A 27,525-nucleotide genomic window follows, 5' to 3' on the forward strand; every position below is an offset into this window, starting at 1 on the left:
GATCAGAACCTGCTCTCCATGCAACAAAACAAAAAATGAATTTTCACAATGTTATAGGTTTTAAGCATATAGCTTGGAAAGAGGAATGGTGGTCAGGGTCTTGGGTTTGGCCTCAGCCAGCTGGTGCCTAAGAATGACAGCCTTGGACTTGGATTTGCCAATAAGTATCTCTGGTAAGCCCCAGTTAACAGATGATTCTTTAAACTCAGAAAAGCATCAAATAAGGAATCCCTTCTGTGCCACTCCTTATCTGCTGGCAAAGGATCAGGCAGCTGTTAGCTACTCTAATAAGTGAGGTTTTGTGAAATTTCAAACTCAATGCTTAATTAACCAATCTTATAAATGGTAACAACTGTTAAGAAAGGACCCATTTCTTTTCTGAGCAAGTTTAAAAATCAAGCCCAGAAAAAAATTGGAATCCTATCATAACTATGTATACACAGTATAGCCATTGATCCATCCATTCAAATAATATTGAATATCCACTGTGTACCAGGCAGTGTTCTTAGGTGCTAGAGGTGCAGTGGTGTACAAGACAAAGCTTTGACTTGTGAAGCTCACATTCTATAAACTCTACACTATATAAAAATTGTAAATCCAACACACAGTTTAACTTGAGGAGTGTAAGCTTCCCTGACAGTGAACGTAGTTCTAACTTTTTACTTGAAGTGAGAACATACCTTCATAGGTCTGTCACTATTTGCAAAATTACTGATAATGGATAAAGACTCCTGAAATCTCGATCCTCCGCTTAGTGCTACATCAGCTATCAGCTGGCTTACAGCAATGATAATCTGTGGGAAGAAGCAAACACCATTTTTTCAAATGTCTTTTGCACAAATGCTGCTTATTTTCATCATTGTACAAACCTATAAGCACTCATATGAAATTCTTCTTTTGAAGATCCTACATAGTTCCATCAAAATCTATTTTCTTCATACATGAGGGGTTTAAACTCTTCTGTTGAAACAGCAACTTCAGAGGTTCCTAATTACAAATTTTATTGGGACTTTTCTTGGTTAGATGTGAAAAACCTTCCAAACTCATGGCACAGCTAGATCTAAAACTGTTTTCATAATTAGTGAACTAATACAATGGTGGTCAGGTCTCTACTTTCAATATGCCTGCTACGTAGTAGCTATGGCAAAGTTGGGAATAAATGACCTTTTTCTTGATGGTTTCTCATTTCTTTTCACTAGTCTATTTCAGTGTGCTGGACTTCCAACTCCAGCGCCTCAGCTCCCTTCTTTGTTTCTGACTAGGGCCTATCTAGTTTAGATAGCAGTATATGTTATGGCATATACATTACATAATGATAGCAGTATAATATAACATAATGGTGCTTTTTAATTTCTCAGGCTCCTTTGGTTGAATGCTTAAATGATTCAGGCTAAGGTGTTAGTGGCTGGACGCTTTACCCCTGATCTGGAGAAGCAAGATACTGTAGGAGCTGAGTGCAGGCTCTTGAGTGAAACTGCCCTAGATTCAAATCTTGACTTTATCCATTATTCACTGAGTGGGTTTGAGAAAGTTAACTACCCCTCCTGTGCCTCACTTTCCTTATTTGCAATATGGGGATGATAACAATACCTACTTTATAGAGCTGTTATGAGGATTAAAGAGATCATAATCATAATACTACTACTTAACCACTTTATTGACCACTTAGAACCTGGTTCTAAGTCTGTACATTTATTAATTCATTTATATTTGAATAAAGGACTTGAGAAAAATTGATGTTTTAACCCAGAAGAATGGACCCTACTGGGGAATTTTCAGATACACCAGAACACTAATTGCAGAAATGTTTTGGGGGAAGATGGTACTCAAGTGACACCTCTATGAAAGCAAATATTAGACACCCTAACATATAATGCTGGCCCTAGTACCCAAAAGTAACTATATAGAAGATTTTTACAGGAAGCATATACTTCTATCAGATTTTCACATCACTGACGACGTTTCTAAAAAGCTGCTTATGGCTGTTTCCTCATTTATAACCCAGTCTCCAATAAACAACTGCAACGGGCCAGACCAAGGCAGTGAAGACAGAAATATGACCAAGCATTTCCCATATTATGAAGAGGGCTACTGCCAAGAAGTCCCAATTGTTGTTTAATTCAGAGAGTTGTTTCACCAGATAAGCTAAAAAACATGGAGACGCTGAAAAACTGCCACGTACTCAGTGTCTATTATGTGCCAGGCACCATACACACTTTATTTTTAACCCTCATGATAACCCTGCAAGGTGAAACATACTTGGCCTCATTTTACAGATGAGGCAAAGAGTTAAGACAAATTGAGTATCTTGCCTAGGGTCACATAAGTAAGTAAGTAGCCGAGCTATGATTTAAGCCCAGGTAGGTCCAATTCCAAAGTCCATGCTTTCTACTAAACCTTGAGACTTCTCTCATTTTTTTTAATAACTGGGCATGCTGGAACATGAAAAGTACAAGTGCTTTGTTTGTTACTTAATCATCTCGTTTAATCCTCACCACAACCTTACGAGGTAGGTAGGGATATTTACCACTATTTTACATATGAGGCAACTGAGGCACCGAGAGGCTAAGGAAGCCCTTGCTAAGGTCACAGTGTGTGATAGTCCTGGAATCTGGAATCTATGCTCTTAACACCTATGCTGTAGAGTAGTGCTGCCCAACAGAAATATGATCTGAGTCACATGTGTAATCTGAAATTGTCCAGTAGCCACATTAAAAAGTAAAAAGACACAAGTGAATTTTAATTTATTTTACTTACCCCAATATATCCAGAATATCATTTCAACATACAGTCAATATAAAACAATTGAGATATTTTACTTCTTTGTACTTAGTCTTCAAAAGCCAATGTGTATTCTATATTTACAGGAGATCTGAATTCAGACTAGCTACATTTCAAGTGCTAAATGGCCACCTGTGGCTAATAGCTATTGTACTGGATTGGGTAGCTCTAGATCTTGACATAGAGGCTAAAGATTGAATAGAAGAAAGAAGAGGAGCTTTGGTTTTCACTGACCTGCAGATGTGTCCTCAAAAAGGTTTTCCTTTTGGTATACTCAAAGTTGTTTCTCATCAGAAGATACAAAAGTGCAGAGGCTTCATTCCTGGTTGAGCTAATCTTTGATGTGCAGCACTTTAAAACCTCATAGCAAAATGCAGCACACATGTTTACCCTTCCTTTGAAAAAGGCTGAGGGAAACTAAAGAACAGGAAAAACATAAGTAAGTATCTGAAAACCCAATCATAAAAGCCAATCAACTACCAAGTGCCTACTATATTCTCACCTACAACTATGCTGGGTGCTTTGAGGATACAAAATCAACATAAGGCTAGGGCTCCGCTCTGGAGAACCCAAACTAGTTAAAAACATAAAGACCAGCATGTACTAATGACAGAACGATGCAAGTCAGTATATAAGTCTCTACAAAAATGTGAGGTACTGACTATAAGTGCTACGGATCTAAGAAAAGCTCATAATGGTCTGGAAAAGAAGATGAGTAGGTTCTCAGTAATATGTATTAAATTAATGGATGACTGAAATGATGAATGATTGATGGGTCTCAATTTGGGCCTTAAAAATGGTTAGGACAATCTGCATTACTTACTCTTTTGCTTTATATTTAAACAGTTCCTTACATTATGAACTTCCAAATGCTGAGAAAATTATACCAGGCATCTATTCAGCAAATAAAGTTGATCTTTAAACAAAATGAGGTATAGATGAAGTGTACACACACAAACATAAACATGTGCATCCTCTATTCATAAACTGTTGATCAAAATACATGTTGGCATAGAAAAAGAGTAAAAAAAGTAACTAATTCTCAAAACAGGCAAGTGGCTGCTACCTTGAGAACATATTCACTCTGTTTTGTGGAAAATAAACTATACGTATAACATAGGCTTATTACAATCTTCCATGCTTACATGTCTAGGGAAGCAAGTAGTAAGCTGCCCCAGGGTACACAATGGATGTTTCTCAGGGAGTGTGAAGCTAGAGGGCCACCCTTGTAAAATTATTTCTTGGGAATATTGAATTTAAACCCATATTATAGGAACCTATCTTCGTTTTATCACCGTAACACCAAGTGCAATGCTATGCAGATAATGAAAGTTTAATAAATGTTTTCTAGTTGGCAATTGAAAGATCTCATCAATAGTCTCACCGGATTAAACCAAATCTTGTTGGGCAAGATACTCTAGTATGAAAATAAAGGAAGGGAAAGCATAGCTTTAGTGTAGTTAATCCGCTGTAAGAAGTCTTCTACCGGAACTTCCCTGGTGGTCCAGTGGTAAAGAATCCACCTTCCAATGCAGGGGACGTGGGTTTGATCCCTCGTCGGGGAACTAGGATTCCATATGCTGCAGGGCAACTAAGCCCACGCACCACAACTACTGAGCTCGCGCGCCTCAACTAGAGAGTCCGCGTGCTGCAACTAAGACCCGACACAACCAAAAATTAACTAACTAACTAATTTTTTTAAAAAAGGAGACTTTAATGTGACATCTCCTGACTTTAAAAAAAAAAAAAGAAGACTTCTACCTACATCACTTCTCTGAGTGGGCAATGACCAAAATCATCAATGACCTTGTAACTGCCAATTCCCAAGGACTCCCTTTCCACCTTATCTTATTAGACCACTCTGTACTGCATAATAATGCTGAGACTCTTTTCTCCTGTGGCTTCCATGATATCCTTCTCTCCTGCCTTTTTTCCTGCTTCTGTGACCGCTCCCTCTCATCTCCTCTATAGATTCCTCTTCCATCCCCTTCTATGTTGTTTTTCTCCCTACATTCCAGCTAAACCGGGCCTTGCAGTTCCCAGAATTTCAAGCTCTATCCCAACTCCAGGCCCTTGCACATGCTTGTGCTTCTCCCTAGAATGTTCTTCCTTACGCTTTTCAAACAGCTGGTGCCTTTTCATATTTCAGGTCTCATTTTAAAAGTGACAAACCTATCTAAAGTAAGGTAACTCCCACAAATCATTATTCTCTATCTCAACACCTTGGTTCCTTCCTAGAATTTGTGACAATTACTGTTTTATTTACTTGTTTATTTTCTGCCCCACCCTCCTTACCCACTGAAAGCTTCATGAAGGCAGAGACTAGGCTTCCAGGCTACTTTTTAAAGAGATTTTCCCCCACCCGCAACAGTTTTCTTAATAAAAATCTAATTATGGTGCTTTCATGCTCCCTGATACCTAAAAGATGAAGTCTAACTCCTAAGATGAGGACATAATCATCTGGTCCCCATCGACCTCTTCAGTCTCATCTCTTGCTGAGTCCATACTAAATCCTAACTCCAGTGCTGCAGAGAAACTTTTGCTAAATTAGTGTTTCCCGTCCTTCTCCTATTCACCCTCAGTTCTCTGTATAGACTTCTTTTAGACTAATGGTATTTGTGGATGTGCATCAATGTGTGTGTGTGTTCCCCTCTCCTGGACAGTAAACCCTCGGACTGTATCCCTGAAACAATATCTGACATCAGTAAGCACCTACCCAGTAACTGTTCGTTAAATGAATTATTTCTGAATCTCTTTCCCTTAGTTTCTTGTAACATGCTTGCACTGAACTCAGTTTTCCATTTATTTCTTTATCCAAAAAACTGTATTACAGAGAGGACTGGAGTTGGCAGTGTGAACACAGCCTGCAGGGAGTTAGTGCACCACGGCTAGCCGGGAGGGGGTCCGGGTAAAAGTCTGAACCTGCCGAAGAGGCAAGAGACTTTTTCTTCCCTCTTTGTTTCCTGGTGCGCAAGGAGGGCGGATTAAGAGCGCTGCTTAAAGGAGCTCCAGAGACGGGCCGTGAGCCGCGGCTAAAAGCACGGACCCCAGAGACCGGCATGAGACGCCAAGGCTGCTGCCGCCGCCAGCAAGAAGCCTGTGTGCGAGCACAGGTCACTATTCACACCTCCCTTCCGGGGAGCCTGTGCAGCCTGCCACTGCCAGGGTCACGGGATCCAGGGACAACTCTACCGGGAGAACGCATGGCGCGCCTCAGGCTGGTGCAATGTCATGTTGGCCTCTGCTGCCGCAGGCTCGCCCCGCACACCGTGCTCCTCCCTCCCCTCGGCCTGAGTGAGCCAGAGCCCCCGAATCAGCGGCTCCTTTAACCCCGTCCTGTCTGAGCGAAGAATAGACGCACTCCGGCGACCTACACGCAGAGGCGGGGCCAAATCCAAAGCTGAGCCCCTGGGAGCTGTGAGAACAAAGAAGAGAAAGGGAAATCTCTCCCAGCAGCCTCAGAAGCAGCATATTAAAGCTCCACAACCAACTTGATGTACCTGCATCTGTGGAATACCTGAATAGACAACGAATCATCCCAAATTGAGGAGGTGGACTCTGAGAGGAAGATTTATGATTTTTTCCCCTCTTCCTCTTTTTGTGAGTGTGTATGTGTATGCTTCTGTGTGAGATTTTGTCCATATAGCTTTGCTTCCACCATTTGTCCTAGGGTTCTATCCGTCCGTTTTTTTTGTTGTTTTCTTCTTAAAAATTTTTTTTCTTAATAATTATTTTTTATTTTAATAACTTTATTTTATTTTACTTACTTTATCTTCTTTCTTTCTTTCCTTCCTCCCCTCCTCCCTCCCTCCCTCTCATAACTTTATTTTATTTTACTTACTTTATCTTCTTTCTTTCTTTCCTTCCTTCCCTCCTCCCTCCCTCCCTCTCTCTCTCTCTTTCTTTCTACTTTTTCTCCCTTTTATTCTGAGCAGTGTGGATGAAAGGCTCTTGGTGCTGCATCCAGGAGTCAGAGCTGTGCCTCTGAGGTGGGAGAGCCAACTTCAGGACACTGGTCCACAAGAGAGCTCCCAGCTCCACATAGTATCAAATGGCGAAAATCTCCCAGAGATCTCCATCTCAACACCAGCACCCAGCTTCACTCAATGACCAGCAAGCTACAGTGCTGGACACCCTATGCCAAACAACTAGCAAGACAGGAGCACAACTCCATCCATTAGCAGAGAGGCTGCCTAAAATCATAATAAGGCCACAGATACCCCAAAACACAGCACCAGACATGGACCTGCCCACCAGAAAGACAAGATACAGCCTCATCCACCAGAACACAGGCACTAGTCCCCTCCACCAGGAAGCCTACACAACCCACTGAACCGACTTTAGCCACTGGGGACAGACACCAAGAGCAACGGGAACTACGAACCTGCAGCCTGCAAAAAGGAGACCCCAAACACAGTAAGATAAGCAAAATGAGAAGACAGAAAAACACACAGCAGATGAAGGAGCAAGATAAAAACCCACCAGACCTGACAAATGAAGAGGAAATAGGCAGTCTACCTGAAAAAGAACTCAGAATAACGATAGTAAAGATGATCCAAAATCTTGGAAATAGAATAGACAAAATGCAAGAAACATTTAACAAGGACCGAGAAGAACTAAAGATGAAACAAGCAACGATGAACAACACAATAAATGAAATTAAAAATACTCTAGATGGAATCAATAGCAGAATAACTGAGGCAGAAGAACAGATAAGTGACCTGAAGATAAAATAGTGGAAATAACTACTGCAGAGCAGAAGAAAGAAAAAAGAATGAAAAGAACTGAGGACAGTCTCAGAGACCTCTGGGACAACATTAAATGCACCAACATTTGAATTATAGGGGTTCCAGAAGAAGAAGAGAAAAAGAAAGGGACTGAGAAAATATTTGAAGAGATTATAGTTGAAAACTTCCCTAATATGGGAAAGGAAATAGTTAATCAAGTCCAGGAAGCACAGGGAGTCCCATACAGGATAAATCCAAGGAGAAATACGCCAAGACACATATTAATAAAACTGTCAAAAATTAAATACAAAGAAAGCATATTAAAAGCAGCAAGGGAAAAACAACAAATAACACACAAGGGAATCCCCATAAGGTTAACAGCTGATCTTTCAGCAGAGACTGTGCAAGCCAGAAGGGACTGGCAGGACATATTTAAAATGATGAAGGAGAAAAACCTACAACCAAGATTACTCTACCCAGCAAGGATCTCATTCAGATTTGATGGAGAAATTAAAACCTTTACAGACAAGCAAAAGTTGAGAGAGTTCAGCACCACCAAACCAGCTTTACAACAAATGCTAAAGGATCTTCTCTAGGCAAGAAACACAAGAGAAGGAAAAGACCTACAATAATGAACAGAAAACAATTAAGAAAATGGGAATAGGAACATACATATCGATAATTACCTTAAATGTAAATGGACTAAATGCTCCCACCAAAAGACAAAGATTGGCTGAATGGATACAAAAACAAGACCCATATATATGCTGTCTACAAGAGACCCACTTCAGACCTAGAGAAACATACAGATTGAAAGTAAGGGGATGGAAAAAGATATTCCATGCAAATGGAAACCAAAAGAAAGCTGGAGTAGCAATTCTCATATCAGACAAAGTAGACTTTAAAATAAAGACTATTAGAAGAGACAAAGAAGGACACTACATAATGATCAAGTGATTGATCCAAGAAGAAGATATAACAACTGTAAATATTTACACACCCAACACAGGAGCACCTCAATACATAAGGCAAATACTAACAGCCATAAAAGGGGAAATCGACAGTAACACATTCATAGTAGGGGACTTTAACACCCCACTTTCACCAATGGACAGATCATCCAAAATGAAAATAAATAAGGAAACACAAGCTTTAAATGATACATTAAACAAGATGGACTTAATCGACATTTATAGGACATTCCATCCAAAAACAACAGAATACACATTTTTCTCAAGTGCTCATGGAACATTCTCCAAGATAGATCATATCTTGGGTCACAAATCAAGCCTTGGTAAATTTAAGAAAACTGAAATTGTATCAAGTATCTTTTCCGGCCACAACGCTATGAGACTAGACATCAATTACAGGAAAAGATCTGTAAAAAATACAAACACATGGAGGCTAAATAATACACTACTTAATAACGAAGTGATCACCGAAGAAATCAAAGAGGAAATCAAAAAATACCTAGAAACAAATGACAATAGAGACATGATGACCCAAAGCCTATGGGATGCAGAAAAAGCAGTTCTAAGAGGGAAGTTTATAGCAATACAAGCCCACCTTAAGAAACAGGAAACATCTCGAATAAACAACCTAACCTTGCACCTAAAGCAATTAGAGAAAGAAGAACAAAAAAACCCCAAAGTTAGCAGAAGGAAAGAAATCATAAAAATCAGATCAGAAATAAATGAAAAAGAAATGAAGGAAACGATAGCAAAGATCAATAAAACTAAAAGCTGGTTCTTTGAGAAGATAAACAAAATTGATAAACCATTAAAAAACGGAGAAGACTCAAATCAATAGAATTAGAAATGAAAAAGGAGAAGTAACAACGGACACTGCAGAAATACAAAAGATCATGAGAGATTACTACAAGCAACTCTATGCCAATAAAATGGACAACCTGGAAGAAATGGACAAATTCTTAGAAATGCACAACCTGCCAACACTGAATCAGGAAGAAATAGAAAATATGAACAGACCAATCACAAGCACTGAAATTGAAACCATGATTAAAAATCTTCCAACAAACAAAAGCCCAGGACCAGATGGCTTCACAGGCGAATTCTATCAAACATTTAGAGAAGAGCTAACACCTATCCTTCTCGAACTCTTCCAAAAATAGCAGAGGGAGGAACACTCCCAAACTCTCCCAAACTCTTTCTATGAGGCCACCATCACCTTGATACCAAAACCAGACAAGGATGTCACAAAGAAAGAAAACTACAGGCCAATATCACTGATGAACAAAGATGCAAAAATCCTCAACAAAATACTAACAAACAGAATCCAACAGCACATTAAAAGGATCATACACCATGATCAAGTGGGGTTTATCCCAGGAATGCAAGGATTCTTCAATATACGCATATCAATCAACGTGATACACCATATTAACAAATTGAAGGAGAAAAACCATATGATCATCTCAATAGATGCAGAGAAAGCTTTCGACAAAATTCAACACTCATTTATGATAAAAACCCTGCAGAAGGTAGGCATAGAGGGAACTTTCCTCAACATAATAAAGGCCATATATGACAAACCCACAGCCAACATCGGCCTCAAAGGTGAAAAACTGAAAGCATTTCCACTAAGATCAGGAACAAGACAAGGCTGCCCACTCTCACCACTCTTATTCAACATAGTTTTGGACGTTTTAGCCACAGCAATCAGAGAAGAACAGGAAATAAAAGGAATCCAAACCAGATAAGAAGTAAAGCTGTCACTGTTTGCAGATAACATGATACTATACGTAGAGAATCCTAAAGATGCTACCAGAAAACTACTAGAGCTAATCAATGCATTTGGTAAAGTACCAGGATACAAAACTAATGCACAGAAATCTCTGGCATTCCTATACACTAATGATGAAAAATCTGAAAGTGAAATCAAGAAAACACTCCCATTTACCATTGCAACAAAAAGAATAAAATATCTAGGAATAAACCTACCTATGGAGACAAAAGACCCGTATGCAGAAAATTATAAGACACTGATGAAAGAAATTAAAGATGATACAAACAGATGGAGAGATATATCATGTTCTTGGATTGGAAGAATCAACATTGTGAAAATGACTCTACTACCCAAAGCAATCTATAGATTCAATGCAATCCCTATCAAACTACCACTGGCATTTTTCACAGAACTAGAACAAAAAATGTCACAATTTGTATGGAAACACAAAAGACCCCGAATAGCCAAAGCAATCCTGAGAACAAAAAATGAAGCTGGAGGAATCAGGCTCCCTGACTTCAGCCTATACTACAAAGCTACAGTAATCAAGACAGTATGGTACTGGCACAAAAACAGAAAGATAGATAAATGGAACAGGAGAGAAAGCCTAGAGATAAACCCACGCACATATGGTCACCTTATCTTTGATAAAGGAGGCAGGAATGCAGAGTGGAGAAAGGACAGCCTCTTCAATAAGTGGTGCTGGGAAAACTGGACAGGTACATGTCAAAGTATGAGATTAGATCACTCCCTAATCCATACACAAAAATAAGCTCAAAATGGATTAAAGACCTAAATGTAAGGCCAGAAACTATCAAACTCTTAGAGAAAAACATAGGGAGAACACTCTATGACCTAAATCACAGCAAGATCCTTTTTGACCCACCTCCTAGAGAAATGGAAATTAAAACAAAAATAAACAAATGGGACCTAATGAAACTTCAAAGCTTTTGCACAGCAAAGGAAACCATACATAAGACCAAAATCAACCCTCAGAATGGGAGAAAATATTTGCAAATGAAGCAACCGACAAAGGATTAATCTCCAAAATTTATAAGCAGCTCATGCAGCTCAATAACAAAAAAACAAACAACCCAATCCAAAAATGGGCTGAAGACCTAAACAGACATTTCTCCAAAGAAGATATACGGACTGCCAACAAACACATGAAAGAATGCTCAACATCATTAATCATTAGAGAAATGCAAATCAGAAGTACAATGAGATATCATCTCACACCAGTCAGAATGACCATCATCAAAAAATCTAGAAACAGTAAATGCTGGAGAGGGTGTGGAGAAAAGGGAACACTCTTGCACTGCTGGTGGGAATGTGAATTGGTACAGCCACTGTGGAGAACGGTATGGAGGTTCCTTAAAAAACTACAAATAGAGCTACCATATGACCCAGCAATCCCACTACTGGGCATATACCCTGAGAAAACCATAATTCAAAAAGAGTCATGTACCAAAATGCTCATTGCAGCTCTATTTACAATAGCCCGGAGATGGAAACAACCTAAGTGTCCATCATCGGATGAATGGATAAAGAAGATGTGGCACATATATACAATGGAATATTACTCAGCCCTAAAAAGAAACGAAATTGAGCTATTTGTAATGAGGTGGATAGACCTAGAGTCTGTCATACAGAGTGAAGTAAGTCAGAAAGAGAAAGACAAATACCGTATGCTAACACATATATATGGAATTTAAGAAAAAAAATGTCATGAAGAACCTAGGGCTAAGGCAGGAATAAAGACACAGACCTACTAGAGAATGGACTTGAGGATATGGGGAGGGGGAAGGGTAAGCTGGGACAAAGCGAGAGAGTGGTATGGACATATATATACTACCAAACGTAAAACAGATAGCTAGGGGGCAGCAGCCGCTTAGTACAGGGAGATCAGCTCGGTGCTTTGTGACCACCTAGAGGGGTGGGATAGGGAGGGTGGGAGGGAGGGAGACACAAGAGGGAAGAGATATGGGAACATATGTATATGTATAACTGATTCACTTTGTTATAAAGCAACAACTAACACACCATTGTAAAGCAATTATACCCCAATAAAGATGTTTAAAAAAAAAAAGACAAATGTATAAACTCAGTCCTTAAAAGCCCCTGCAAATAAAGACTTCAGGAAACTCTTCTGAAAAAAAAAAAAAAAGAGTCATGTACCAAAATGCTCATTGCAGCTCTATTTACAACAGCCCGGAGATGGAAACAACCTAAGTGTCCATCATCGGATGAATGGATAAAGAAGATGTGGCACATATATACAATGGAATATTACTCAGCCATAAAAAGAAACAAAATTGAGCTATTTGTAATGAGGTGGATGGACCTAGAGTCTGTCATACAGAGTGAAGTAAGTCAGAAAGAGAAAAACAAATACCGTATGCTAACACATATATATGGAATTTAAGAAAAAAAATGTCATGAAGAACCTAGGGCTAAGGCAGGAATAAAGACACAGACCTACTAGAGAATGGACTTGAGGATATGGGGAGGGGGAAGGGTAAGCTGGGACAAAGCGAGAGAGTGGTATGGACATATATACACTACCAAACGTAAAACAGATAGCTAGGGGGCAGCAGCCGCTTAGCACAGGGAGATCAGCTCGGTGCTTTGTGACCACCTAGAGGGGTGGGATAGGGAGGGTGGGAGGGAGGGAGATGCAAGAGGGAAGAGATATGGGAACATATGTATATGTATAACTGATTCACTTTGTTATAAAGCAGAAACCAACACACCATTGTAAAGCAATTATACTCCAATAAAGATGTTAAAAAAATTGTATTAAACAATGGCAATTTAGAGCTTCCCTGGTGGCGTAGCGGTTAATAATCTTCCTCTCAATGCAGGGGACACGGGTTCAAGCCCTGGTCCGGGAAGATTCCACATGCCGCGGAGCAACTAAGCCCCTGCACCACAACTACTGAGCCTGCGCTCTAGAGCCTGTGAGTCACAACTACTGAGCCCACGTGCCACAACTACTGAAGCCCGCACACATGGAGCCCATGTTCCGCAACAAGAGAAGCCACCACAATGAGTAGCCCGCGCACCGCAACAAAGAATAGCCCCTGCTCGCCGCAACTAGAGAAAGCCCGCGTGCAGCAACAAAGACCCAACGCAGCCAAAAATTAAAAAATTTAAAAAAAAAAGAACGTCAATTTAAAAATAAACCTTCAAGATCACCTAATTTTTGTATCAATTAAACCCTGTAAGTTGCCATACAAATAGTGACAAAAAAGTTTTCCATGCTCAGCTATCCTATTACAAAAATCGGTTAACTGAATTTGTCTTGTTGGAGTTACACATACTAGAGCGGAGGCCTAGACTGTGCCTTTCCCTAATTTTAGCTCCATCTTGGTTCCTGATGCTTTTAATTATGTTTAAAAGCTATCAAAACCAGATCAGAAATAAATCTTGCTATCTGTTTCAGTCATATTTATTCCTAAAAGCCTAGTCTGAAGTTTTAGTTTAGATGAGGTAAATGGCCTGAACATTTAGAGCCCACCGATACAATTCGCACTGAAAGGAAGGATTCATTCATCTGAACATGTATTGAGTGCCTACAATTTGCAAGACATCATACAAGGCCCTGGGGTTATAAGACTTGGTCTCTGCTTTCAAAGTCCTTATACACGAGTACCCTCACAGCTTATGTATCTTCAGCATGACAATACTTTAAAAAGAAGCAAAAGAGAAGAAACACTGGCAGTTGGTAATTTTAAAATGATACTCTTCAGAAAGGAATGACAGGACAAAATAAAAAGCACGTGCTGATTTTAGGGAATGCCTGGTCAGGCTCTCTTTACGCATTTTGCTGTTCTAATATTTACAAAGGTAGGATTTAACGGCTTCCTTATCTGAGGTTTGGAGAGGTCTTCGCAATGATCCCTGTTCCCCTTTCCTTCTTGCTATGAAGCAAGGCCACTCGCAGCCACAAAGCTCTGCTCTTACCTTACTAATGAAAGCTCGCAGTGAGGCAAAGACATGTTTCAGCGACACTTCAGATTGCCCATTTTTAAGAAAAGCAAGATGAATATCAAATACTTTTTTCATTAACGGGTTGTGGCCATCATTATTTAAAAGTTGGCTCTACAAAACATGAAAAAAAAATTTGCAGAAATAGTTTATGCCGCTCCCCCTAGAATGAGAGAACAGGCTTTACCAACAACCTGTTTATCAAACCACTGCTTGAAAAGTAACAATAAAAAGTTTAACATAATCTAAAATCATCTGTGCCATCTTTCAACTTGGAAATCTCAAAATACTATATAAACTACATCTATACTTAATTCCATAATTTGAAATAGATGAAAAAAATCTTTTTCCAGTATAACACAGCAAATACAGAACTAGTATGGGAAGAGTATTTTCTATTAACCTAACCATATTGCTCCTCAATTCAGAAATCAGTAAATTAAAAATGGATACAAGGTAACCAGGCTTTGTATTTCTCTGACAAAGTAATGTAAGAATTAAGGAAAACATCAATTCCATTTTAAAAGTCTATTATCTAATTTGCTTTTAAATGTATGTTTAGTATAAGATATCTTTAGCCACTGGTGACAAATTAAACCATCTATGAGTAGAGATAATAACAGGGATCACAATTGAACAGACTACGTAAATTGTTTAAATGTTCCTTGCAAATAGAGATATAAGAGAAACAACAAATTGTAGAGAAATATCTATTGGTTTGTGAAACTTTAAAAAAAAATGCATTGGTTAACACCTCCAGTCCTGCTCTCCTATCCCTCAAGAAACTAACTACCAGGTTACAACTTGGCCAAAAATAACAACAACGAACCAAAACAATATGCAAACCTGTAACAGATTTAATGGTAACCTTGATAGCCAGAATCCCTGAATGGTGTTTGATATTTCTGTTAGTCTACTTCTAATAAGCATGGGGTAGTGGTTAGAAGCATGGACTCTTGTGACAACTGGCCTAGATCAGAATCCTGATTCTGCTAACTAACCACCTATGTGACATTAACTTCCCTGTGAGCCTCAGTTTCCTCATTTTAAAATGGGAAAAATAACAGTATTTATATCACGAAGCTAGTGTGAGGATTAAAGGTGAGTTCACATTTGTACTTTTAAGTTTATTAAGGTATAATGTACATACCACAAAATTTACCTATTTTAAGTACATGATTCAATTATTTTTGGTAAATTTCCAGGGTTTTGCAACCATTACAACCCAATCATTCCCATCATCTCAAAAAGATCCTTGGTGCCCATTTGCAGTCCTCTTTTCCACCTCCAGACCCACGACAAAAAAGTGGGTTAATATTTCTAAAGCACTTAGGATAGTGCCTGACATCTACCAAGAGATGTATGTTAAACAAATAAGAAGTATTTGGATAGGAGGAAAGAATACAATGCAAACCTTGAGACCAAATGTCTTACTTACTGGCACAATAAAAAATGAATTTGGGTTGCATATGAATCAGAACTTAATACTTCATAAAGGGACTTTGCAGCCTATTTCTTATTAGTATCTAATTCAGTTTTCCCTGATAAGCCTCTTTGAAAAGCACAGGCCAGGTTTCCATAGTAAATCCAGAGGGCTGAAGCAGTTAACTGAATTACTTAGAGAAGGGGGGAAGAAAAGAAAAAAAATCTGTATAACTCAGATGAAAAGCCAGCAAGAGTTTTCACTTTTGAGTTCTCCCACTACTGTTACCCTTCATTATAGTTATACAGTCTTTACTTTTCAAAGCACTCTCACATCCATTATCTCATTTTACACCTTCAACAACCCTGCAAGATAATTGCTTTTAATTTCTTCTTCTTCTTCTTCTTTTTTAATCCTAGCAATGATGATTTGTATCGAGAGGCAAGCATCTGAGAGAAACCACCAGGCACCTGACGAGGGAAGCCAGCCAGCCGGCCTGCCTGGACATCATCTGGCTTGACAAGATACCTCATCACAACGGGTGTTTGGATAAACTGACTCAATCATAATTTGGGCTAAAAATGACTGGATATTTTCATAGAAGTGTGAAAGAAAACTGTTTTTTAAACAGGAAAATAAAAGAGAAGGGAAATTCAGGGCAAATTAGTCCAATCCTCTCATATTATGGATGTGGCACACGAGTCTCAGTGATTTCCCAAGGTCACACAGGAGCCAAACCAGGTCTGCCATCCAAGTTTCCTGACTGCTCACTGGGGGCTTTTATACTATACTAAGCTTCGTCTGACTAATTAGTTTTTGCATAATATTTTCTTTGCAATGATACCGACTGAGTTCTAACTCTTCATGTTTACCTTGAAGCACTGGGTGAAAAATGATATGGTATCTAGTACTGTTAGGGAAACTTCAGTAGCAGTATTGCCTTCAAGAAGTGCCTGATGGAAAATATCTGCTTCAGTTGTTGCAGAACCTGGGATTTAAAAACAAAGAAAATTAAAACTGCCCAACACAGAGATTCACATAACGGTTTTGAATGACTTTCTCCTCCGAAGACTCAGAGAGAGAGACAAACACAAAGAAAGCAGGCTTTCAATACCTGCAGACTTAATGAGTTTCACTGTATTTACTCCTTAATCAAATATGGTCTGGGTTAATCAATTCCACTAATTTTTACTTCAGCTCTGTATCAACAGCTCTGCAACAAATAATTAGGTGCCCCCTTCTTTGGAGACAAGATTTCAGTGATGAACTATGGTGATGTAACCAGGAAATAACGCAAGAGGCATTTTAGGCTGTGCTGTTAATTATGTGTGCAAAAATGAGAAACTCATAGAAATGCAGCTACATTACATACAGTGGCGCCCTATGGCCAGATGTTTTCAATGATGCCAATGGTATGAGACGTTTCTAAATCAGGAGGAAAACAAAGCATCTGGGCCAACTGAAATACATAGGTTCATTATACTGATATTTTTACAAGTGACAAAGAGCAAAGCTGAAGGCTGTAAGACTTGCATTTTTTTAAAGGTCTTGACTCTATTAGCTCAGGTCCATCTGCTCAAGACATTTGCTTTTATTATTAGCCCTATCGCAAAGCCAGTTCTGCTGGCTTCCTTTTATGCAATCCCCAAAGGACTGTGTGGAAATGAACGGTTATCTCACTCTTTGACTTGTTTATTAATATTTGTTTCTCAGAGGATAGCTTCCATTTATATAACCCTGTAGCTTCCTCCTTGTCCTATTCGACTTGTCAGTACTTCAACCTGTGTGAAATACATCTTTGTCAAAATACTATTTACAGTTCTTTGATTTCTGCCGTCAGCTCAGCATGGATAATCCCTTAAGATCACTGAATGAACAACAGTAACTCTAAACAAATATTATACATACTATTATATCAAGATGCCGTTATTTGCATTAAAGTAGGAATAAAGGATATCGAATGTAAAATAATATAAGAACAATAATTCAAAGGGAAAATTAACTTCCTTGATATTGAACTAAGAAAAAAACCCATCATTACCTAAAATTGCTGAAAAATCCATGCATATCTTATCATATATTCACATATGATGCAATGACTGTTCATAAACAGAGATATGCAATTGTATCTATGTATGGGAAATGATTACCAATTGTATTGGAAATTTAAGCCAGTACTTCTTTAAGATTAAATAGTATTAATATCTGTTTCAAATGGGTACCCTACACACATTTTTCACTTACTGTGATTAAGTGTAAATGAACTTTCCAGGCTACTAAGATGCTGAAGCCGGGCCTGCATTATTCCTGATCTGTTTCGAAGAGCTGGCATGGTTTGCGATTTTCGGTCTATTCCGAAGTGTTTTGACATCCAGGCATCATGCACCCTAAAATAAATGTTAAAGTTAGGAAATGGAGCACTCTGAGAATACATCTCAACGTTAGATTTTTTAAACTAATAAATGACGAGGTTTCCACATAAACACTGTGTTATGCTCAGTATTTACTTGGCTTCAATGAGGCATCACTGGAAATTGTATGAAGCTTAATGTATATTATAATAGTTTATACTATACGAATACAAGTAAGGAATTTAGAGAGAGTTTCTTACTTCCCTTCTTCTTCTCAAAAATATCAGAGTGAAGTGGACAACACTCCAGTAAGATCCAGTCTTCTCTCAGGAGGTAAGGAAAGGCAAGAGTCAGAGAAAACAGTGAGAGGGATACTAGGAGTTGACGTAAGGTGGAAGAACTCCTGGCGTTAGATGTTTAAGAATGAGTGCCTATCTAATCTGTTTCTGGACCCAAGTTAAACTTGGAGCAGAAATTTTTACTCTATAAACATGTCTATTTGCACATTTTTCTTTGTTTTCCTTTAATTTTAAGGTTCCATTAAAAAAAAATTACAACCGGGTAATACAGGAACTAAGGAAGAAAAGGAGTTTGTCTATCCTCTAATAAACATAGAGGGCGGGTCAGCAGAATCTTAGAGGTTAAGGTTCATGGTGGTAGTTACCATACTAGGTCTAAACCAGTTCCCAGTGCTGGGAAGACAGTGGAAATCATCCCTTGAATTATTAGGATGTTCCAGAGACTCAGCAATAAACCCCATCCAAACAGCCTCTTTAGTTTTTGGAAGTGCCATGGAATTTACTTAGAAAAAGAATTCTATTTGAATTCCTTTAATGACTAACTCTACCCCTGAAATATATCTTATTGAAATAAGTAATCTTTTCCTTACAGTTCCTCAAACATTTCCTTAAGTATTTATTTCACTAAGACTTACACAGCAAAAAGAAGAAATAAATAATATATAGTGCATGTCCCAATTGCTGTCGGGGATTTCTATTCACGTTAGTAACTGAGGTGAGTACTGACAGGTTGTAGATAAAAGTACAGATCTTACAGTTGTCCTCACTTTACGATTTCCTGCCTTCCCCTTGATCTAGCCCTTTCTCACATCCTTCAGAAGAGACAAGCATCTGTTCTAGGATTAGAGCAGAAACTCTGCATATCAGTCTAACGATTACCCTCTGGAAAACTTTAAAAATGTTCACATCAGATTAATTTCAACTTTGAGTTGACACGCATTAACTAAATCATGGGTATCTTAATGTCAACTCAAAATGAATCATCTAGGTTATACATGGCATAATTAAGGCTGCCCTCTGTTGGAAGAGAAGAAAAAAAGTGGAAATTGCAGTGCTATGGGAATTACCTTGCTATGTTTCTTTTCCCCATATATCTAAAGTGAAACAAACATACTCTAGAAAGAAAAACAATAGCATGTTAGTAAGATATTACCATACTTTGCATTTTAACAAGTAATATTTGAAAATTCATGTGTCACAAAGAACGACCCATTTAAAATCATATTACAATAATGTTTCGGTATACAAAAATAAATATGCAAATAACTACTTGCCATATTATATCTTTCTACATTTATCTGCTACAATTACATCAACACCAAAAAGCTCCATGTCTTCATATACAATTCTAATGACGTATTTTTTTTTAAAAACCGTCAATGCAAATCATCCCTTGTACTTTATAGTGTGTACCACACCAAAGGTCTCTAGCACCTAAAAAGGTTCTTAAGCAATTGGGGCAATTGCTATATTTTTTATAATGGCATTAAAATACTTTCTAGTATGGAAAATCTCAAACACATACAAAAGTAAAGAGGACAGCAAACTAAATCCCACATACCCAGCACCCACCAGCTTCAACAACTATCAGCTCATGGCCATTCTTAACTTATACCCCAAACAGGTCCCATGCTCTCCCTCCACACTCCCTACCGCCTTTATTTTTTTAAAGTAAATCCCCAACATCATATATTTTCATTAGTAAACATTTCAATATAATTAGAGTAGTTTCTTTAATCATAACTTTTATTTGCTGACATTTTCTGCAAAATTTTGAAAGACTTTACTAAGTTTTTATGCATAGATTACCCTCTTTGTGTTTTGGTAGACACACACGGTATCATATATGTGTACTATTTATTTAGAAATTTCTTACATTTCATTCTAATTTTTCTTTTAGCTTTCAATAATGACGTAAAAATAGCTCAGCATACAATATAGGACAATTTCCAACCTCCACCTAGGAAAAAGGCTAGATTTTTTTCCCTAAGGACCTTGCAATGGAGATATATATATATATATGGAAATATATATATATATGCATTTCTGAAGTGAGTAGAATTACTCAGCTCTACATAAGAGTACAAATTCTAAATTCCAACATTTAAGCTGCTCCATTAAGCCAGCATCTGCTCTAAATGAATGATTTAGGACAGCTGATGCCACTTCCAGTTTTCCAGATCACAGAAAGACTCCTGATGGTCTGCAAGGATGCACTATTATTAGCTAGAGTTTTCTATAATATCACAAGTATTTCATTTCCATGTTTTTCTTCTATCTATGTGTTAAGAACCTGTACATCAGCCTCTAAACTATCAAAATAGTTTAACATTTCCTACATTATTAACAAATATGCTGTTGAAAACAGAAAGGGGGTAATATTTTATTATGTATAAAAATTAAGCTCCCAAAAATAAGAGGAAATTTTATGAAAATAAGTTAATATAACTTACTCTAGAAGTATAAGGATGTTTATGAGCTCCTGAGGAGATACTTTATTCCAGTAAGTTAAGAGTGTATCTGAAAATGGAATGAATAAAGTGTTACGTCTTGAGATAGCATAGCTCTTACAGCAAATAGCGCAGTGAACTCCAAAGTACCAATAACTTAGTTTCAGCAACCATTAACTCACAGCCAATTCTGTCTCATCTATATCCTCTCCTCCTATCTCATCTCACTGCCCAATACCCACACTGTATTCTTTTAAATTAATCCCAAATATACCTTTTAATCGGTAATTATTTCAACTTCAACAATTATTTTTATGTATTTTATAAACGTTCTTTTGGATGGCTTATCATCCCTGAAGACAGAGAAAGGGAAGTAGACCTGGGATTTTTAATAAGCTTCCTAAAATTTTATGCAAGATGGTGCGTTTAAGTACACTTTTCGGAAGGTAGGGTCAAGCACCTTCGCCTGCTACTCAAAGGGCTCTGCGAACCAAACAGTCTGAGAACTTTAAACTTTAGAGGAAGAGACTGATAACTTTCTTTTTCCTCTTTGCCTTCGGATTATCAACCTTGAAGTCCTGGCAATATACAAACATACAGACACATTAATGGAACAACTATTTCAGATATAAATGTCCCTTAAACCTATCACATATACTTCTCTTTGGAGCTGTTCCTTTTTTTTTTTTTTTTTACTTCAAAAACACTCATGGAGACGTTTTTAAAAAGAAAAATATTGCCCTCACTTAACTTTCCATTCCTTTCTTATCCTGTTCAGATATAGCTAATGGTGTCAGCAGGTCCACTTCCAAATTTAAAAACCTGGTAGGGATCGCAAAAGTAGGCAATGACGGGGCTTCCCTGCTGGCGCAGTGGTTGAGGGTCCGCCTGCCGATGCAAGGGACGCGGGCTCGTGTCCCGGTCCGGGAAGATCCCACATGCCACGGAGTGGCTGGGCACGTGAGCCATGGCCGCTGAGCCTGCGCGTCCGGAGCCTGTGCTCCGCAATGGGAGAGACCACAACAGTGAGAGGCCCGCATACCGCAAAAAAAAAAAAAAAAAAAAAAAAAAAAAAAGTAGGCAATGACGTAATGGCCTGCCCCGCGAGAGCCTCTGAAGATAGGGATGGACCACTAGGTAATGTTGGCTAAACGGAGGGGTGACAGGGAGGGAAGAGTGTGTGGGTTTTGACTTTATTTCCCCAATTTACTCAAGACCATGAGTATTGATAGTTTTCAACGTTTATAAAATACTGATCATCAGGAATAAGATGCTAACATAAGGTCAAATTAGATTTGTTTCAAAAATAAAGTGAGCGCTGACTTCCGGTCCACCCCTCCGCCTTCGGGCGCCCTTCCGGCTCAGCGTAGCATGGCTCTCCCAGAAGTCACCGCGTTTCCGGTCTCTCCGGCCTCTCGTTACAGGCCGGCTCGCAGGCCTCGTCTTCTGCGCACTGGCTCTTCCCGCCAAAAGGAGGCTCGGAACTCCTTTCCGCCGCCAAACCGGGCCCTTCTGTCTACCCCCGAGCCATCCTCACACCGGCCTTGTGCTCTGAAGCCTCTTCGCAGGTCTGTAGAAGGGGTGAAACTCTCGTGCCGTCCGCGGCCCAGCTCTAGTCAGCAGCCCTTCCGCCATTTGGCCGGCGGCGGTTTGTCTCCACTGTTTCCCAGTCCCAGTCAGGGAGACGAGATGCAGGCGGGCAACGTGGGTGGAGGAGACAAGGAAAGTGGCCAGAGCTCTCCCGCAAGAGGTGAAATGCAGGTTAGCGTCAGTGATTTGTCTTCTGACGCTTTTAAAAAAGCCTGGCTAACACTAAAAGAGCTCCATGACAAGGAGCTACGCCGTCTCCACGGGAAACTAACCAGTCTGAGGAAAGAGCGATTGGCAGACAGAAGGCAGGCGGGCTCCAGAGCCAAAATTAAAGAGTTGCTGGAGCAACAGAATATCCTGAATGTCACCATCAATGACCTGCAACATAAGTTAAGCTCCAAAGTATGTGACCGCTGTTCAGTGAACGAAATATACAGGAAGACGCTACAGAAAGAATATGACCGTATCCAACAACAAAATATGAAGGTTATTGCTGAGCTCACAAAAGAAAGGAATAAATTAAAAGAAGAAAATAAACGGCTTTATGCGAGACTAAAGCTGAAGGAGCAACAGCTTTATCCTTCTAGTTCTGATAGTGATGACGGCTTCATTTTCCGCACTCAAAAGAAGGGGCTCGCTTTTACAGTCAGGGACCCTCCACCCACATTTCAGTTGCGTCCGCCCTACAGACGGGTAATGCCATCAAATACTGAACAGATGAAATCTGGAGACAAAAAGGAACAGCAACAGAGTTCCGAGCCTCCAATTCCATTTTATAGTAAGGACCCCACTGTGGTGCCAGAGACCCCTCTGGAGAGTTCCTCTAACAGCAGCAGGCCTCCCACAGGAAGGAGTGCCAACCAGAAGTCACCTGCAAGTCTTCCTTTAACATCTGCACCTGGCGCTCAAGGGGGGCATGGATTTCAAGGTGACTTAAGCCGTCCTGAAGACAGGCTTGGCAGTGCACAAAAGAAACCGATCTTCACACAGAAGAGCTCCACACAAAAGCGTAGAGCTCAGAGTCACTTCTCTTGGAGCCCTTCCAGTGTTTCTGCGGGAGAAAACCCACCTACTCCATTAGTACCTGCAACTACAGATGAATATACGCTTGATGATACTAACTCATTTCCTCATTTTACACAGAGAAAGGGAAAGCCCCCTTCATATGTATTTCCTCTTGACTACACATCTCGTGGGAAAAGATCAGCGGCTCGTCTTTCTCAATACAAAACTGGATTTTCGGTGAGACATAGCTGTAACCAGCCACCTTCCAATGAAGAGGTGACTGCGAGGAAGCATACTGCTGAATCTACAGGTGCAGCTGGTGCTGATGAGCCACAAGGTGAGACCCAGATTTCCACTTTGGGGTCTACAATAAAGAGAAAAGCCGGGGTACAGCCAGGAAGAAGGAAGTAGCTTTCCCTCTTCCTTTCTCTTAAGGAGACTGCTTTTCTTTTCCAAGAGAACAGTCTTGCTGTCAATTCAGACTGTGTAATTGATAACCCCTGACTCTGATACACTTCTCAGAATATAATATACAAAGCAATGAGACCTACACAAAAGTTGGGCAAATGACTAAGACTTTGAAACAGTGAATTATTGCCAGTTAATAAATTTCAGCTACAGAGAAGGAAACTCATTCTTCAGAATCCCTGTACTTTGATATGAAAGTGTAGAGTCTACCATCTTTTTGCTGAAATTAAGTTGCTACTGTTTATGACTGTAAGAGTTCAACATTTAAATGCATATAGAGTAACGAAAGTGAAATATTTACTGGACTTGACAAGGTATACCGAAAGTGAAATATTTACTGGACTTGACAAGGTAACTAGAATACATTCATTGAGAAGGACCAAGAAGCAGATATTTTTTGGAATAAAACGAGTATGACTTAACAGATACCATGCAGCATGACTTTACACTTACAAAAGATGAAGAGGAGATGTGACTGTAAGACGAGGGGGAACTATGAAGTTCTCAAGAAACAAAGCATTTATGGTTTTACCCATGACATGAAGAAAGCAGCCAGTGGCTTGTCACTGGTTAACACTGTATGTGGCATGTGGGCATGTGGGGGTGTGTGCACACGTGTACTGGGTGGAGGAGAGGAGAACTAGTCAACGATGCATCTCCCTCTCCTCCTTCCTTCTCTCTCTCCCCCTACCACCCTCCTTCTTACTTTCCCTGGGCTGTGGTGGTATTCAACTACTTTTTTCTTTTTCTCTCCAGTTTTTTGTTTTCCATGTTGCCGCTTGGGCCTTAAAAAAAAAAAAGACAAATTTATTGAGTGAATTCATGTGCCATAAAACTCACCCATTTAAATAGTGCCCAATACAGTAGTTTTTGGTACATTTAAAAACTTATAAAACCACCAGTTTTAGAATATTTTCATCACCCTAAAGAAAAAAAACCCATACACATTAGCAGTCACTTTCTATACTCCCCCATTTTTCACCTTGTGGGGAGACAAAAACAGTGAGCTGTGGCTGTAGTTATTAACTGATCCGTTATCTCCTGGAATGAAATACCACCAGAGTTGAAAATGATTTCCCTTTACTGTTTTCTTTCCCCAAACATGGAGGCTTATCACATAGCCTCAATAATCTTTGATGTTTACTCTAAATCATACATTCTTAGAACTTGAAGATTCTAGTTATTTAAACCTGTTTTATTAATATACTTTAGAATTAACCATTCATATCTAGCTTTTGATTTGTTTCAATGTTTGTAGTGAGTTAACTATCAACTTATTTTATGTTCTTATATGCTGCCTTATTACAAAAAAAGATTTAATATTTACTAAAAATGAAATAAAAAAATAGAAAATAAGTAAAATTTTAACTACTGTATTATGATGATCAGAACCCAGGTGCTTTTATGTTCTTCATTCCTGCTTACTTTTTTTTTTTTTTTGAGCAAAAACAGAAAAGGAAGAAAGGGGAGGGAATTGTGTAAACAAATGTGGTATTGGGAATAAGATTTTACTTCCAGAGGACATGCAGTTTATGAAAATCCTTTGGTTATATTTTATCTTATAAGGTAAAGAGGAAATGGTAATTCTAGTTAATAATACAATTGTACACCAAGGAAAAAAGAACAGAGCCTGGAAAAGAATGTGACACCATGCAAAACTGTATAATGGTATTGCAAAAGATAACAACGACATTCCTTACCCTCAAAGAACCCTTCCTGTCTTTTTGTTTGCTTCTGATTTTCCAAATCCTGGGTCAAATAAAAGCTAAAGTGTTAACTATGGCACTGGTTATTGTTATTTTTTTCTGTTTACGTTGGTCATTTAATGCATTATATGCTCTGCATGAAAAAAATGTTTAGCACTTCTAAAACTATTGCCTCACTTTAGAAACTAATTTTTAAATCAAAAAAAAAGTTATTGCAAAGAATCAAACTTGTATGACCGAAATGAACCTATTTTAAGTTAAAATATAGGTACATTCTAAGGTCAGAGTCTTCAAAGTTCTGTTTCTAATGTGCATGTGTTCTACATGCAGATGATGGTCAAATATTTGTTGCATGAACTTGTAAACCTGTGAGGGTGGAGTACAGTCCACGATTAATATGCTGGTAACTCACCTTCAGAAATCATTTTTACTATATACAAATAGCACATCAAGAGGCTTCTGATTTCATACTGATCCAATCGGTTATACTGAGATACACTACTCCTTGCAGAACTCTGCCGAGTCTGTAATACAAAGATAGGACTTTTCTGAAACAATATTGGTACTGTAGCTTCCCATAGCCTTTAACTCAATAACTGTTTTAACCATTAGTCCTGTTTGGGAAAATTCTAAGTATAAATCCACATTTTATATCACATTTGGAAGGTAAATGGGCTGACTCTTCTTTGCTACTGTACCTAATAATATCACTGGAAATTACCTTGCAGTCTTCATCAAGATATAGCCATGAATATACTGTGTATGTTTCATTCCCATAGGTCCTGTGTTTTAGTAAGAAAACATTTTGAATAATCATATGTGGCTATTCCAGGAAAAAATAGCTTTTACGTCAAGGAGAAACTTAACTAAGGTACATCGAAGCATAAGAAGCATTTTAAACTCTTTAACTTCAATCTCTCCTTAGAGTTTATTAAAATCCAACGTCTAAATAATAGGTCAGAAAATCTATCTTAAAAAGGCTTAATGACATTACAAGATAATTTTACTAAGGAGGACCCAGTAATACTTCAAAATTAGAGTCTCTACAAAGTAGTGATGTTCCTATTATTTAGTGACTTTTGTTAAAATATCAGTTAAAAATGACAAGATCTGACTTATTTGGGGATTTGTATGAATACAGCAATGACAATCTCCTAACGAATGTACCCTTGTTAGAAACCAATACTTTCAGCTGAGCTAACCTGGGCTGGGGATAGATATTTACTAATCTAGGACTCACCAAGAACGTCTACTTGGAGCAAAACATCTAGGTCCTGAACGCTTGCTAGCTGTGTGGCTACTGGCAAGTCATTTAACCTCTTTGTCCTTTATGTGTCTTACCTATGACAGTGTCTGTTGTCTTAATTCTAAATGGTGTGAAATAAGAACCTTTATGATTAAATTACTAACTATGCAAAGACTCAGTGGAGTATATAGTCCAGTGGTTCTCAAGGGGTGGTTCCCAACCAGCAGCATCAGCATCACCTGGGAACTTAGAAATACAAATGAGCAAGCCCCCAGACTGACAGAAACAGAAATTCTGGGGATGAGGCTCAGCTATCCATTTTTATAAAGTTCCCCAGATGCACCCTAAGAATGCCATGATCTAGGAGAAGAAGTGCCGGAATTAGAAAACCTGGGTTCAGGCCTGGCCCTGCCATAGTTGTGTGGTTGTCCTAAGTCATAATCCCAGTTTTAATTTGTAAATTGAGAGTTGGAATTTATTATTTTTATGGACCCTTCTAACTCTAATTTTATATGATTCTCTGATTTTACGTAGCAGCGTGACAAGGCTTTACTGGTCTAAAGTGAGGTTTCTCTGTCTCAAGGCAGACATATCCCAAACTTCAATGTCAGGCTTGAAATAATTTGATAGAAGAGTTAGAGAATATATTGTGATTAAGTGATTCTGGGATGCTGAGATCATCCATTTGGGGACCTAATTTTTCTTCTCCCATGTTAATGTCATTACTCTATTACAAAAGAATAA

At 38.7% G+C, this 27,525-nt stretch overlaps 1 protein-coding gene across 1 annotated transcript in view; it reads right to left on the reverse strand.

The window, feature by feature from the left end:
- Nucleotides 1-27,525, reverse strand: part of DOCK11 (dedicator of cytokinesis 11) — a 194,505-nt gene that overhangs the window by 41,768 nt on the left and 125,212 nt on the right. Inside the window, exons 35-42 of the mRNA XM_060138818.1 lie at nucleotides 25,948-26,059; nucleotides 20,770-20,836; nucleotides 19,384-19,431; nucleotides 17,911-18,053; nucleotides 16,539-16,654; nucleotides 14,220-14,357; nucleotides 3,016-3,198; nucleotides 681-794 (exon numbers count right to left, since the gene is read on the reverse strand). Coding sequence (XP_059994801.1) covers nucleotides 681-794; nucleotides 3,016-3,198; nucleotides 14,220-14,357; nucleotides 16,539-16,654; nucleotides 17,911-18,053; nucleotides 19,384-19,431; nucleotides 20,770-20,836; nucleotides 25,948-26,059 — 921 coding nt within the window. The remainder of the gene's footprint in view (nucleotides 1-680; nucleotides 795-3,015; nucleotides 3,199-14,219; nucleotides 14,358-16,538; nucleotides 16,655-17,910; nucleotides 18,054-19,383; nucleotides 19,432-20,769; nucleotides 20,837-25,947; nucleotides 26,060-27,525) is intronic.

This window comes from Lagenorhynchus albirostris, chromosome X, assembly GCF_949774975.1.
Source record: "Lagenorhynchus albirostris chromosome X, mLagAlb1.1, whole genome shotgun sequence".
Lineage (NCBI taxonomy): Eukaryota > Metazoa > Chordata > Mammalia > Artiodactyla > Delphinidae > Lagenorhynchus > Lagenorhynchus albirostris.